This window comes from Leopardus geoffroyi, chromosome A3 (assembly GCF_018350155.1).
Source record: "Leopardus geoffroyi isolate Oge1 chromosome A3, O.geoffroyi_Oge1_pat1.0, whole genome shotgun sequence".
Lineage (NCBI taxonomy): Eukaryota > Metazoa > Chordata > Mammalia > Carnivora > Felidae > Leopardus > Leopardus geoffroyi.
Genome location: NC_059336.1, coordinates 62,249,799 through 62,264,165, shown reverse-complemented (window position 1 = coordinate 62,264,165; position 14,367 = coordinate 62,249,799). Strand labels below are relative to the sequence as shown.

The following is a 14,367-nucleotide window of genomic DNA, read 5'->3' as shown; positions in this document are numbered from 1 at the left end:
ACTTGTTTAGTTTTGCTTTTGTTCCCTGTGCTTTTGATATCATGTCCAAAAAATTGTTGCCAAGACCATTGTCAAGGAAATTTTCTCCTATGATTTCTTCTAGGATTTCGTGGTTTCAGTTATTAAGTCTTTAATCCATTTTGAGTCATTTTTTTTTTTTGTGATATGTGTATGATAATGGTCAATTTTCATTCTTTGCATGTGGCTATTCAGTTTTATCAATGCCATTTATTGAAGAGACTATCTTTTCCCTATTGAGGTTTTTTTTTTTTTTTTTTTTTGCTTTCTTGTCAAATATGAGTTGACTATATATGCAAAGTTTATTTGGGGGCTATCAGTTTTATTCCCTTAATCTATGTGTCTATTTTTATGCCATACAATGCTCTTTGATTGCTAAGGCTTTGTAGTATAGTTTGAAAGAAGGAAGTATGGTGCCTCCAGGATTGTTCCTTTCTCAGGATTGCTTTAGCTGTTCAGGGTGTTCTGTGGTTCCAGATTAATTTTAGAATTGATTTTTCTATTTCTGTGAAAAATGCCATTGGGATTTTTTTTTTTTTTTTTTTTTTTTTTTTTTTTTTTTGAGAGAGCAAGTCGGGGAGAGGCATAGAGAGAGACAGAGACAGAGAGAGAGAATCCCAAGCAGGCTCCACGCTGTTAGCACAGAGCCCAAATGAGGCCCGATCCCACAAACTGTGAGATCATGACCTGAGCCAAAATCAAGAGTCAGACGCTTAAGTGATTGAGGCACCCAGGCCTCCTGCCATTGGGATTTTGATAGGGATTCCATTAAATCTATAAATGGCTTTGGATAGTATGGAAATTATAACAATATTGATTCTTCTGATCCATGAACATGGGATATCCTTCCATTTGTTTGTGTCTTTGTCAACTTTTTTTCACCAAAGTCTTGTCGTTTTAAGTGTATAGATCTTTCACTTCTTTGGTTAATTTTTTCTAAGTATTTCGTTTTTAATGCTATTGTGAATGAGATTCTTTTCTTTTTTTAAAGCAGATTTTATTTATTTATTTATTTATTTATTTATTTATTAAAAAATTTTTTTAATGCTTATTTGTTTTTGAGAGAGAGAGAGAGAGCATGAGCAGGGGAGGGGCAGAGAGAGAGGGTGACACAGAATCTGAAAGAGGCTCCAGGCTCTGAGCTGTCAGCACAGAGCCCAACATGGGGCTCCAACTCAGAAGCCATGAGATCATGACTTGAGCTGAAGTCGGACCATTAACCGACTGAACCACCCAGGCGCCCTGAGATTTTTTTCTTTTCAGATGTTAGATGTTAGATGTTTCAGATGTTCAGATGTTTTTTCTTTTCAGATGCTTCATTGTTAGTATATAGAATTGTAACTGATTTCTATAATTTTGTATCCTGCAACTTTACTAAGTTCATTGATTATTTGTAACAGTTTTTGGGTGGAGTCTTTAGGATTTTCTCTGTATGAGATTATATCATCTGCAAACAAAGATAATTTTACTTCTTTCTTTTCTTTTTTTAAAAATTTTTTTTATCTTTATTTATTTTTGAGAGAGAGAGAGAGAGTATGAGCAGAGGAGGAGCAGAGAAAGAGGGAGACACAGAATCCAAAGCAGGGTCCAGGCCCTGAGCGGTCGGCACAGAGCCCTATGTGGGGCTCAGACTCACGAACTGTGAGATCCTGACCTGAGCCGAAGTTGGATGCTCAACTGACTGAGCCACCCAGGTGCCCCTACTTCTTTCTTTTCTGATTTAGATGACTTTTATTTCTTTTTCTTGCCTGAGTGCTCTGGCTAGCACTTCCAGTACTGTGTGGAATAGGAATGATGAGAGTCAGCACCTTTCTCTTGTTCCTGATCTTAGATGAAAAGCTTTCAACTTTCACTGTTGAATATGGCATTAGCTGTGGGCTTGTCATATGTGGCCTTTATGATGTTAAGGTATGTTCCTTCTACACTCAATTTGTTGAGCATTTTTATCATGAAAGCATATTGTATTTTGTCAAGTGTTTTTTTCTGCATCTGTTGAGGTGACCATACGATCACCTTTCATTCTATTAATGTGGTATATCACATTTATTGATTTACATATGTTGAATCATCCTTGAATTTGACAGATAAATTCCATTTGATTATGGTGTATGATCCTTTTAATGTGCATTTGAATTGTTTGCTAATATTTTGTTGAGAAGTTTGCATTTGTATTCATCAGAGATACTGGTCTGTAGTTTTCTTATCTGGCTTTTTATGCATTATTTGACTTTGCTAGTCTTGTAAAGTGAGTTTGGGAGTGTTTCCTCTTATTCAGTTTTTTTGAGGAGGATTGGTATTAATTATTCTTTAAATGTTTGGTAGAATTAACCTGTTAAGCCGTCTGGTCCTGGGTTTTTTCTTTGCTGGGGAGATTTTGATTATTGATTCAATCTCCTTACTCATTATTGGTCTGTTAAGATTTCCTATTTCTTCATGATTCAGTCTTGGTACGTTGTTTGTTTCTAGGAATTTATCCATTTCTTCTAGGTTGTTCAATTTTTTGGTATAATAGTTCATAGTAGTCTTATGATCCTGTGGTATCAGTTGTAATGTTTCCTCTTTCATTTAAGATGACTCTTCTCAATGTTTTCCTTGGTTTAGCTAAAGATTTGCCAATTTTGTGTATCTTTTTAATAAGCCAACTCTTAGTTTTGTTTATCTTTTCTATTATTTTTCTTGTATCTGTTTCATTTATTTTTCCTCTGATCGTTGTTATTTCTTTCCTTCTTCAAACTTTGGGCTTAGCTTGTTCTTCATTTTCTAGTTCCTTGAGATATGAAGTCAGGTTGTTTATTTCAAATATTTATTTTTTTCTTAATGTGGGCATTTATTGCTATAAACTACCTTCTTAGAACTGTTTTTATAGCATTCCATAAGTTTTGGTAAGTTGTGTTTCCATTTTTGTTTGTTTCAAGATTTTTTAAACTTCCCTTTTGATTTCTTCTTTGACCCATTGGTTGTTTAGCACTGTGTGTGTGTGTGTGTGTGTGTGTGTGTGTGTGTGTGTGTGTTTAATGCTTATTTATTTTTTAGAGAGATAGAGAGAGGGAGACAGAGAGAATGAGCAGGGGAGAGGCAGAGAGAGAGAGGGAGACACAGAATCCAAAGCAGGCTCCAGGCTCTGAGCTGTCAGTACAGAGCCTGATGCAGTGCTCAAACCCATGAACCATGAGATCATGACCTGAGCCAACATCAGATGTTTAACCAACTGAGGCACCCAGGTGCCCCCAGGACTGTGTTGTTTAATTTACACATATTTGTGAATTTTCAAGCTTTCCTCCTGGTATTGTTTTTTAGTTTTATACCTTTGTGGTCACTGTGAAATCATTGGTATGGTTTCAATCTTCTTAAATTTGCTAAGACTTGTTTTGTGATCTAATATATGATCTATCCTGGAGAATGTTCTGTGTGTACTTGGGAAGAATGTAGGGTTTTTGTTTGTTTGTTTGTTTAAATGTTTATTTTTGAGAGAGAGAGAAAGAGAGAGAGAGAGAGAGGGAGAAGTCCAGTGGGGGAGAGGCAGAGAGAGAATGTGACACAGGATCTGAAGTGGGTTCTGTGCTGACAGCAGAGAGCCTGATGCGGGGCTCAAATTCACGAACCATGAGATCATGACCTGAGCTGAAGTTAGACGCATAACCGACTGAACCACCCAGATGCCACAGGAGAATGTATTTTCTGCTGCTGTTGGATGGAATGCTCTGTATATGTATGTTAGGTACATTTGGTCTAAAATATGGTTCAAGTCCAACATTTCCTTGTTGCTTTTTCTGTCTAGTTGATCTGTCCATTGTTGAGATTGGGAAAAGCTGATTGCTCACTGTGCTCTTCCTTTCCTGGCATGGGGAAATCTTTCTAGCTGGGAAGTTCCCTCTTGATGTTGAGCTCTGCCAGGTTAGGATGTAGGATGATGCAGACAAAATGAAGCTGTCTTCCTTCTCTCACGAGCAGGGGAGAGGCAGAGGGAGAGAGAGAATCTTAAGTAGGCTTCATGCCCAGTATGAAGCCAGACATGGGGCTTGATCTCAAGACCATGAGATCATGACCATGAGATCATAACTTAAGCTGAAATCAAGAGTCAGATCCTTAATTGACTGAGCCACCCAAGCACCCCAGTCTTCCTTCTCTTTTTATGCGACTATCTTAGGGTTTTTTTTTGTTGTTGTTCCATGTGTTGCTAAAGTTTCTGAGGTGGAACTCTCTCAGGGCTGTTTTTGTTCATAGATAGCTTATAATTATTAATCTGTGTCAGAGGATGGAGACCATGATCTCCTATGTCACCATTTTTGTGGTGCCACTCTCTCCATCCTCTTTGAAGCTCCAGCACCTTGTGTGGTTTCTGAGTAGAGCTAGGGCTTGGTAAAAAGTTGTACAAATGATCCATAGTCTTCCACTTTGTCCCAGTGTACACAGGCATTATGAATTTTAGGAACTTATGCTTGGTTCTTCCACATAATAATGGGTCATCAAATCTGAGTGGCCAGGATCATCTCAGTGAGACGCATTCAGGTGTTGCCTTAAACTTGGCTGCAATAACTGAAGTATCTGAATTTAGTGGCTTAAACAAGGAGGAGGAGTTTATTTTCCTTCTGTTCCAAACAGTCTGAGGGAAGCAAGCTGGTGCCACCCTCAGTGACTTTGGTCAGGGTCTTGACTTGTGCTTGTGTCTCTTGTATATAAGATGGCTTCTGCAGCTCCAGACATCATATCTGCTTTCAAGGTAGGAGATAAAAGGGATGTGGAAGTACAGCCCCGGCATTACGTTTTCTTCTCTCTAGTAAGATTCTTCCAGGGTTCCAGGAGCCTCCAGAGGACTTTTGTGTGTCCCATAGCCCTCCCCTGGCTGCCAGGGAGGCTGGAAAGGAAGTGTCTTTCCAAGGGCTGGTCCCTGAGTTCTAATCACTATTAGGCCCAATGGAGGCAAAATTGGCTGGTGATGGAATGCTATAGAATCTGTGACAGATATCCTTTTTCCTGTCATATGTTAATGGCATCTTTGTTTCCTTTGTATTTAATGTCTTTTTTCTTCCTTCTCCACATATTACTCCACTTGTGCATGATTCCAATGAGCAGAAAACAAGCAATATTTACTAGTGGATCAGGGGTTATTGTTACAAATAAGATGATGGTTAGCAGTTTCCAGATATTTAGCCTTTAGGATGATCCTCACACCGACACTATTAAGTGTTTTCACATATGTTGTTTTATTCAATTTTCACAAAACCTCTATGAGTCAAACAATCATATCTTTATCCTACCAGTGAGGGAAATGAAGATCAAAGAAATGGAGTTATTTGCCCAAGATCACCTGTTGGCGAACAACAAAATCAGAATGTGGGTCTAGATGTGTCTGCCACAAAACAGGATCTTCACTATGAGAAGCTTCCTACAAGTGGTAGTAGGTCTTACTGGAAGAAAATAATGCGGATCTTGTAGAAATAAGAAAGAGGTTTGTTCGTACAGAGGGACTGCTTGGGGACAGTTTCAGAGGTGGGGACAAGGACAACAGGAGCAAAAAGAAAAACCGTGACATTAAATATCATGAGATTTGGGGCAAAATTTCTAGTCTCATATCCATAGTAAGTAATGTTTCCTTCTGGAATATCTAGTGAAATCTCAATTTTTCAGAAATGATTTAGGTAGATTCAATTCTCCTTCTTAAGACAAGGCATTTTAGAGTATAACATTATGTGTCTGTTGCATTTGTATCCTTTATTCACTGATTTCATAGACTACTTTAGGTACTTTTCCTGGACTGCTGGTATTAACATGCCTTTCTTTGCTTCACTTGAGATGAAATTCAACTGCAAGTGTTTTCCAAAGTTCCATTTGATGATACAAGAACAGCAGGCAAGTCAATTACAAAGAGAGAAGTTAAGGAAAGCAAGTATATGCCTTTAAAATTATAAGTGTACGTACTTATAAAACCTATGTGTTGTATTATTTGTACTACCCTATCATTTTAACATTCTTAACCAAGGTATGTAGGGGCAAAACCTAACTGAGATGTGGAAGAAAACATTGTCCAATACTCTCTATGACCTTCTGCCAACTATGGAAGTCTGTGGTCTAAAGTACAAATATCATTATATTTTGGGGGTGATCTCTGAAGTTCATGTGTCAGGGAGGTTCTCTCACTCTGCAGGCTGTTCAGAGGATGAGAACCAGATTTGCAAGTGGTGTTCACTTTTCCTGGTAACACTTGCTGTGAGTAGTGTAATGACTTTCTATTCAACAGCACTTTATAGTTCAATGTTCACGAGTGCCCTGGTCATTGATTTGGGATAGTAAAGCCTTCCCACATCCCTCCCCACATCTCCCCACCCTACACCCTAGCCTCTGGAAAATATTTTCACAAAGAGACAGAGCCCCTTTCTCCCTTTGGACTGATGCTCAAATGCCAAAGCTGAGAAGAAGAAGCTGGTCACATGGGAAAAACATGTACATTAACCTAAATCACACAGGTGACAGAGAAACTCTTTAATGTGGCACTGTGTGCATTAGGAAAAAAATTTAAGTTGGATAATTATTTATCAGGATAAGCCAGGCATGTATGCCACGTTGAAATTATGAAACTATTAGCAAACCATTTTTAGAGCTAACAGTCCTCCCCATGCATTTCACAAACCGCAGATTAAAGTGAATATTTTACTGTGTAGTCATGATGGGGCAGGGTGCATAATGTTATTTGGGGCATATGTGCATAATGCTCCCTTGGCTGACACAATATGAGGAACACATTTTTAACAAAGTGCATTGAATTCACCAATGTTTCATCACCAGAGAACTGCACATTTCTCACTTATTGAATCAAAGTAGTCATTGTTGACTCAGTGCTTTTCCATTTATACCTTCATTTTTTATTCATCAGTGACAACATTAGGAATTCCTGGTGCTTATCCAATAGGTCAGGTAGAGGTGGCCTCAGGCCTTCTGAGCCCCCTCCAAACATAGACCCTAATGTGGATTAGGGCTGAGTATGCAGTAGTATTGTTCCCTGTTTTCCAAAACAAGAAGGCATCCCATTTCCAAGATGGTCAAAGTCATTGCTTGTTGACATCATTTCCTATGGAGGGGAAAGTTTTTGTTGAGAAGACACTGAGATAAGTGTCCATCTGTCATTGCTCCTCTCTGCCCTCTCCCCACCCTGCCCCCTTCCCCCGGCAAAACTGAGCATTGAGCATAGCCAGGCTTGGACCCAGTGCCATTTATTGCACTTCATAGTAGATAATAACACTGGGACATGATAAAGGGAGAATACTTTTCAGTCTACAGATGACATAAGCAAATTTCATCTTACCCAATCCTCACAGGCCTCTTGTGGCTGGCTCCTTTTCCACCAGTCTCAGATGAGAAAACCAAATTCCACAGAACTTTACTGCCCAAGGTCACAAGACACTCAAAAGGTGGACTAGAACCCAAAACTGATGCTTTTTCTCCTAAAGTAGGTAAAGTGCATGATGCTCCCCTCAAAATACCATGCAAAGAAGTATTGATTTAAAAAGATTTCATGTTGGAGCACCTGGGTGGCTCAGTTGGTTAAGTGTCTGACTCTTGATTTTGGCTCAGGTCATGATCTCACAGTTCGTGGGATTGTGCCCTGTGTTGGGCTCTGTGTTGACAGTATGGAGCCTGCTGGGGATTATTTCTCTCCTTCTCTCTCTCTGCCTTCCCCCTCCACCTCCGCTTGTTCTCTGTCTCTCAAAATAAATACATAAACTTAAAAAAAAGTTTCATGTAGATCCAATGAATGATTCACACAGCTAAGGTTTATTTTCCCATAGGTTATCCTCAAAAAGAGAGCTTGAAAAATACTGAATTTGTATCAAGTTCAAATCAAGAAGAGCATTTGGCTAAACTATTTGGTAAGTAATCTCCTCGTGTGAAGTCATCAGGCTGTCTTTGAAGAATCTCCCCCTTGTCCACAGTTGTCTCTCAGATAACCTGATGCTTTGGTGGGAGGGAACGTGCTTGCCTTGAAGCTGGAACCAGTTCTTTGAAGTGTCAGAGTCCCAGGAAATTAAGCAAAGCATAGAAGATAAACAGTTGGAAAGGATTGTGCCCCTCAAAGGGGGGGGGGGTCCCTTTAGCAGCAGAAGAGCCTCCATGTGGGAGTTATTGCAAGTGCTGAGTCAGACCCCACCTCAGACCAGCTGTATCACATCTGCCTGACAAGGTGCCCAGGAGATTTCTATAGCAGTAGAGATGGCGAGGTCCTGAGGCTGAAATAAACCTTTTCCCCAGGTCTTCAGCCCTACTTGAGCATGAGAATCCCCTGGGGAGGTTGTTGAAAAGATGCCTGATCAGATTCTTCAGCATAGGATGAGATATTTGCACCAGTAGTTTTAAAGCTCTCCAGGTGATTCTATTTGGGACTCATTGATCTAAGTATCTCAAGTAACATTTGAGAAAACCGAGGCCTGGAAGGAAGATGGTGGGGTAAGAAGCTCCAGAAATATGTCTCTTCATCAGTGCTACAATTGAACTGCCAAGAAGTATCTTAAGCAACTATTTTGGAACCTTGGATTCTAGTTGAACGGTTGCATTGCCCAGAGGAATGCTTGAAGAGACTGGTAAATTTTGGTGAGTTTTAATGTTTCATGTAGATCCTGCCACGCTCCATCCCCCGCCCCATAGCAGATAGCCAAGTAGTAGGCAGCCTGCATTCTCAGTGTAGCTTGCTGGTGCCAGAATGGGCAATAGGAGCCTGTCTTCAATATGTTAACTGCCTTTAATGAGTTAAGGAAATGAGAGATAAAGAACTTAAGGAAGTCAGGAAAACAATGTTTGAAAAAAATGAGAATATTAAAGAAACAAATTATTAAAAGGAACCAAAAAAATTCTAGAGTTGAAAAGTACAGTAGCTAAAATGAAAAACTCATTAGAGGGATTTGAGAGCAGATTTGAGTAGGCAAAAGTAAATATAAGTAAATTTGAACTTGGACAATAGAAATTATTCAGTCTGAGGAGCAGAAAGAAAAAAAAGAAAAAAAAAAAACAAAACAATGAGCAGAGGATGAGACATCTGTGAGACAGCATCAAGTGTATCAACATATATATTACAGAAATCCCAGGAGGTGAAGAGTTGGTGGCAGGGGGGAAGAGAATATATTTCAGGAAATAATGGCCCAAAACTTCCCAAGTCAGATGATTATATATGTCCAAGAAGCTCTAGAAACTCCAGGCATAAGTGCAACAGATTCACACTGAAACACATTATAGTCAAATTGTTGAAACCCGAAGACAAGTAGACAGTCTTAAAAGCAGCAAGGGGAAAGCTACTCATCATTTACAAGGGATTCTCAATAAGATTAATGGCTGATTTCTTCTCAAAAATCATGGAGGCCAGACGAAATGATATGACATATTTAAAGTCCTGAAATAAAAGTACTGTCAATTGATAATTTCATATTTGACAAAACTATTCTTTGAGCATAAAAGATATGTCCAGATAAACAAAAGCTAAGAGATCTGCCTGTAAGAAATGCTAAAGAGAGTACTTCAGGCTGAAATGAAAGGACACTAGATAGTCAAAAGTTTAAGAATATAATGAACACTGGTAAAGGTGGCTGCATAGGTAAATACAAAAACCAATATTATTATAATTTTGGTTTGTAACTTCATTCCTTTTTGCAATATGATTCAAAAGGCAACGCATAAAACAGTAATTGTAGATTTATGTTAATGGACATACAATGGGTAAAGATGTAATTTGTGACAATATAGGTGAGGGTGCAGATTTATATGAGCAGAGTGTTTACATACTATTGAAATCAAGTTGGTATTATCACACTAGGTTGTTATAAGTTTAAAATGTTAGTTGTAGGGGTGTCTGGGTAGCTCAGTCAGTTAAGTGTCCGACTTTGGCTCAGATCACGATCTCATGATTTGTAAGTTTGAGCCCCACCTCGGGTTCTGTGCTGACAGCTCAGAGCCTGAAGCCTGCTTCACATTCTGTCTCTCTCTCTGCCCCCATCTCAAAAATAAACATAAAATAAAATAAAATAAAATAAAATAAAATAAAATAAAATAAAATAAAATATTAGTTGTAATTCCCAAAGTAACCACAAGGAAAAGAACTAAAAAATATACAGAAAGGAATGAAGAAGGCAATTGAAATATAACATCACAAAAAAATCAACTAACTCCCCAAAGAAAGCAGGAATTGAGGGGAAAAAATTATAGGACACAAAAAACAAATAGCTAAATAGAAGAGGTTAATTCTTTATCTGTAATCACATTAAATATAAATGGATTAAACTCTTATTAAAGGGCAGAGATTAGCATATTGGCTAAAAAATCCAATTTTCTTGTTGGGAATGTAAGAGAACAGTATGGCTGTTCCTCAAACAATTAAAAATAGAAGTACCATGTGACCCAGCATCCCATATTTGGTTATATATCCCAAAGAATTGGAAGTCTCAAAGAGATATTTACCATGCTTATAGCAGCATTATTCACAATAGCCAAGAGGCAGAAGCAACGCTAGTGTCCATGGATGAATAGACTAATGAAATGTGGGATATACGCACAATGGAATATTATTTAGCCTTAAAAAGGAAGGAAATTCCGTCACATGCTACAACATGAATGTACCTTGAGGGCATTATGCCAAATGAAATAAGCCAGTCACAGAAAAATACTGTATGATTCTACTTATAAGCAGTATCTAAAGTCAACTTCAGAGAAACAAAGTAGAGTGGTAGTTTCCAGGGGCTGGGGCTAGGGTAGGGGGAGAGGAAATAGGGAGTTGTTGTTTAATGAGTATATTATTTCAGTTTTGCATGACGAGAAAGTTCTAGATATCTCTTATACAACACTGAATAAACAACATTACTGTACTGTATGCTTAAAAATGGTTAAGATGAATGGGGTGCCTGACTGACTCAGTCAGTGGAACATGCGACTCTTGATCTTGGGATTGTGGGTTTGAGCCCCACATTGGGTGAAGAGATTATGTAAAAATAAACTATTTAAAAAAATTATTAGGATGGTAATTTTTGTTATGTGTTTTTTACAACTAAAAGTAAAACTTATTTTAAAATTTAACATCCTTTGGTGATAAAAACACTCAATAAACTAGGAATACAAAGGCACTTCCTCTATGTGATAAAGGCCATATATGAAAAATACACATGATACTCAATGATGAAAGAATGTAAGTTTTTCCTCTAATATTAGACATAAGACATTTTTGCCAATTCTTCCCACATAGACTGTAAGTACTAGCAGAGAAATTAGACAAGAAAACGAAATAAAAGATCTAAAGTGGATCACAAAAAAAAGTTCACAAAAAATTGTTAGAGCTAAAAAATTAATTCACATAATCATCAGTTCTCTATAGTTAAGTCTGTTTCTTGGTTTGCCTCTCTCTCTTTCTCTCTCCCCCCTCCCTTCTCTTGTTTGTTTTATTTCTTAAATTTCACATATGAGTGAAATCATATGGTATTTGTTTTTCTCTGACTGACTTATTTTGCTTGGTATTTTACTCTGTAGCTACATATGAAAGTTTGCAGGGTATAAAAACAACACAGAAAAATCATTTGTATTTCTATACTCTGATATGAATAGTCCAAAGAAAATAAGACAATTCTATTTACAATGACATCAAAAATATTAAAATACTTAGGAATACATCTAGTGAAGGAGGCAAGTGACTTGTACACAGACGGGTACAAAACAGTGCTGGAAGAAATTAAAGAAGACCTAAATAAATGGAAAGATATCAGATTTTCCTGGATTTAAAGACTTACTATTATAAAGATGACAATAGACCCCAAAGTGATCTACAGATTCAATGCAATCCCTATCAAAATTCCAAATGCATTTTTTTTGCAAAAATAGAAAAACTTATTGTGAAATTCCTATAGAATCTCAGTAGGCCCAAAGTAGTCAAAATAATCTTGAAACCAAAGAACAAATTTGGAAGAATCACACTTCCTCATTTCAAAGCTTACTACAAAGCTACAGTGATTAAGAGAGTATGGCACTGGTGTAAGGCTATCTATATATATAGATCAATGGAACAGAATAGAGTCCAGAAATGAATGCATACATCCATGGTCAGTTGATTTTCAACAAGAGTGTGAAGACAGTTCAAGGGGAAAGAGAAGTCTCTTTAATAAATTGTCCTGGGAAAATTGGGTATTCACATGCAAAAAAATGAAGTGGGTCTTTACACTATATACAAAAATTAAAACTAAACTGGGTGAAAGATCTAAATTTATGAGCTAAAGCTAAAGCTTCTGGAAGAAAATGTAGGAGAAGATCTTCATGACCTTGGATTAGGCAAAGATGCATTAATTTTGACAACAAAATCACAGGCAACAAAAGAAAAAATAGATAAATTGGACTTCACCAAAATTAAAAACTTTGTGCAGCAAGGAATACTATCAAGATAGTGAAAAGAAAACCCACAGAATAGAACTAAATATTTGCAAATCATATATCTGATAAAGGATTAAGATCTAGAGTATATAGAGAGAACTCCTATAGCTCAAAAGCAACAACAACAAAAAAAACACCAACCAAATAAATAGCCCAATATAAAAATGAGCAAAGGGATTGAATAGATATTTTCCAAAGAAGATATACAAAATGGAATAAGAATATGAAAAGTTAGTCAATTTACTAGTCATTAGGGAAATGCAAATCAAAACCACAATAAGATAACATTGCACCTATTAGAATGTGTATTATTTACTTACTTTAAAAAATTTTAAGTTTATTTATTTATTTTGAGAGAGAGAGAGAGAGGCAGGGAGGGGCAGAGAGACAGAATCCAAGCAGGCTCCACCCTTTCAGCGCAGAGCCTGATGCCGGGCTCAAACTTACGAACCCTGAGACCATGACTTGAGCCGAAATCAAGAGTCCGATGCTTTACTGACTGAGCTACCCAGGTGCCCAAAGAATGTGTATTTTTTTAAAGAAAGGGACGTAAGTGCTGAGAAGGATGTAGGAAATTAGAACCCTTGTGCATTGCTGGTGAAAATGTTAAGATGAAGTCTCTGTGGAAAACGGTTTGGTGGTTCTTCCAAATATTAAACATAGCATTATCGTATAATCTAGAAATTCCATTTCTAGATATATATCTACTAGAATTGAAAACAGGAGCTCAGGAGCACGTGGGTGGCTCAGTCAGTTGAGCATTCAACTTCGGCTTAGGTCATGATCTCATGGATTGTGGGTTCAGGCCCCATATGGGGCTCTTTACTGACAGCTCAGAGTCCGGGGGCTGCTTTGGATTCTGTATCTTCCTCTCTCTCTGCCCCTCCCCGACTCATGCTCTGTCTCTCTCTCTTTCTCAAAAATAAATAAAAACAAAATAAACTCAAAATGGATGAAAGACCTAAATGTAAGACAGGAAGCCATCAAAATCCTCGAGGAGAAAGCAGGCAAAAACCTCTTTGACCTTGGCCGCAACAACTTCTTACTCAACACATCTCCGGAGGCAAGGGAAACAAAATAAAAAATGAACTATTGGGACCTCATCAAAATAAAAAGCCTCTTCACAGCGAAGGAAACAATCAGCAAAACTAAAAAGCAACCGATGGAATGGGAGAAGATATTTGCAAACAACATATCAGATAAAGGGTTAATATCCAAAATCTATAAACAATTTATCAAACTCAACACCCAAAACACAAATATTCCAGTGAAGAAATGGGCAAAAGACATGAATAGACACTCCTCCAAAGAAGACAGCCAGATGGCCAACTGACACATGAAAAAATACTCAACATCCCTCATCATCAGGGAAATACAAATCAAAACCACAATGAGATACCACCTCACACCTGTCAGAATGGCTAACATTAACAACTCAGGCAACAACAGGTGCTGGCAAGGATGCGGACAAAGAGGATCTCTTTTGCACTGCTGGTGGGAATGCAAACTGGTGCAGCCACTCTGGAAAACAGGATGGAGGTTCCTCAAAAAATTAAAAATAGAACTGCACTACAACCCAGCAATTGCACTACTAAGTATTTATCCAAGGGATACAGGGATGCTGTTTTGAAGGGGCACATGCACTCCAATGTTTATAGCAGCACTATCAACAATAGCCAAAGTATGGAAAGAGCCCAAATGTCCATCGATGGATGAATGGATAAAGAAGATGTGGTATGTATGTATATATATGTATATGTGTATATATACATATACACACATATATATACATATATATGTACACATATATGTACACATATATATACAAACATACACACACACATATATACATACGATGGAGTATTACTTGGCAATCAAAAAGAATGAAATCTTGCCATTTGCAACTATGTGGATGGAACTAGAGGGTATTATGCTAAGCAAAATTAGAGAAAGAGAAATCTC

At 37.7% G+C, this 14,367-nt stretch overlaps 1 protein-coding gene across 1 annotated transcript in view; it reads left to right on the top strand.

The window, feature by feature from the left end:
* CA3H2orf92 (chromosome A3 C2orf92 homolog) overlaps positions 1 to 14,367 on the top strand; it is a 47,338-nt gene that overhangs the window by 16,818 nt on the left and 16,153 nt on the right. Inside the window, exons 6-7 of the mRNA XM_045445802.1 lie at positions 5,812 to 5,868; positions 7,803 to 7,883. Coding sequence (XP_045301758.1) covers positions 5,812 to 5,868; positions 7,803 to 7,883 — 138 coding nt within the window. The remainder of the gene's footprint in view (positions 1 to 5,811; positions 5,869 to 7,802; positions 7,884 to 14,367) is intronic.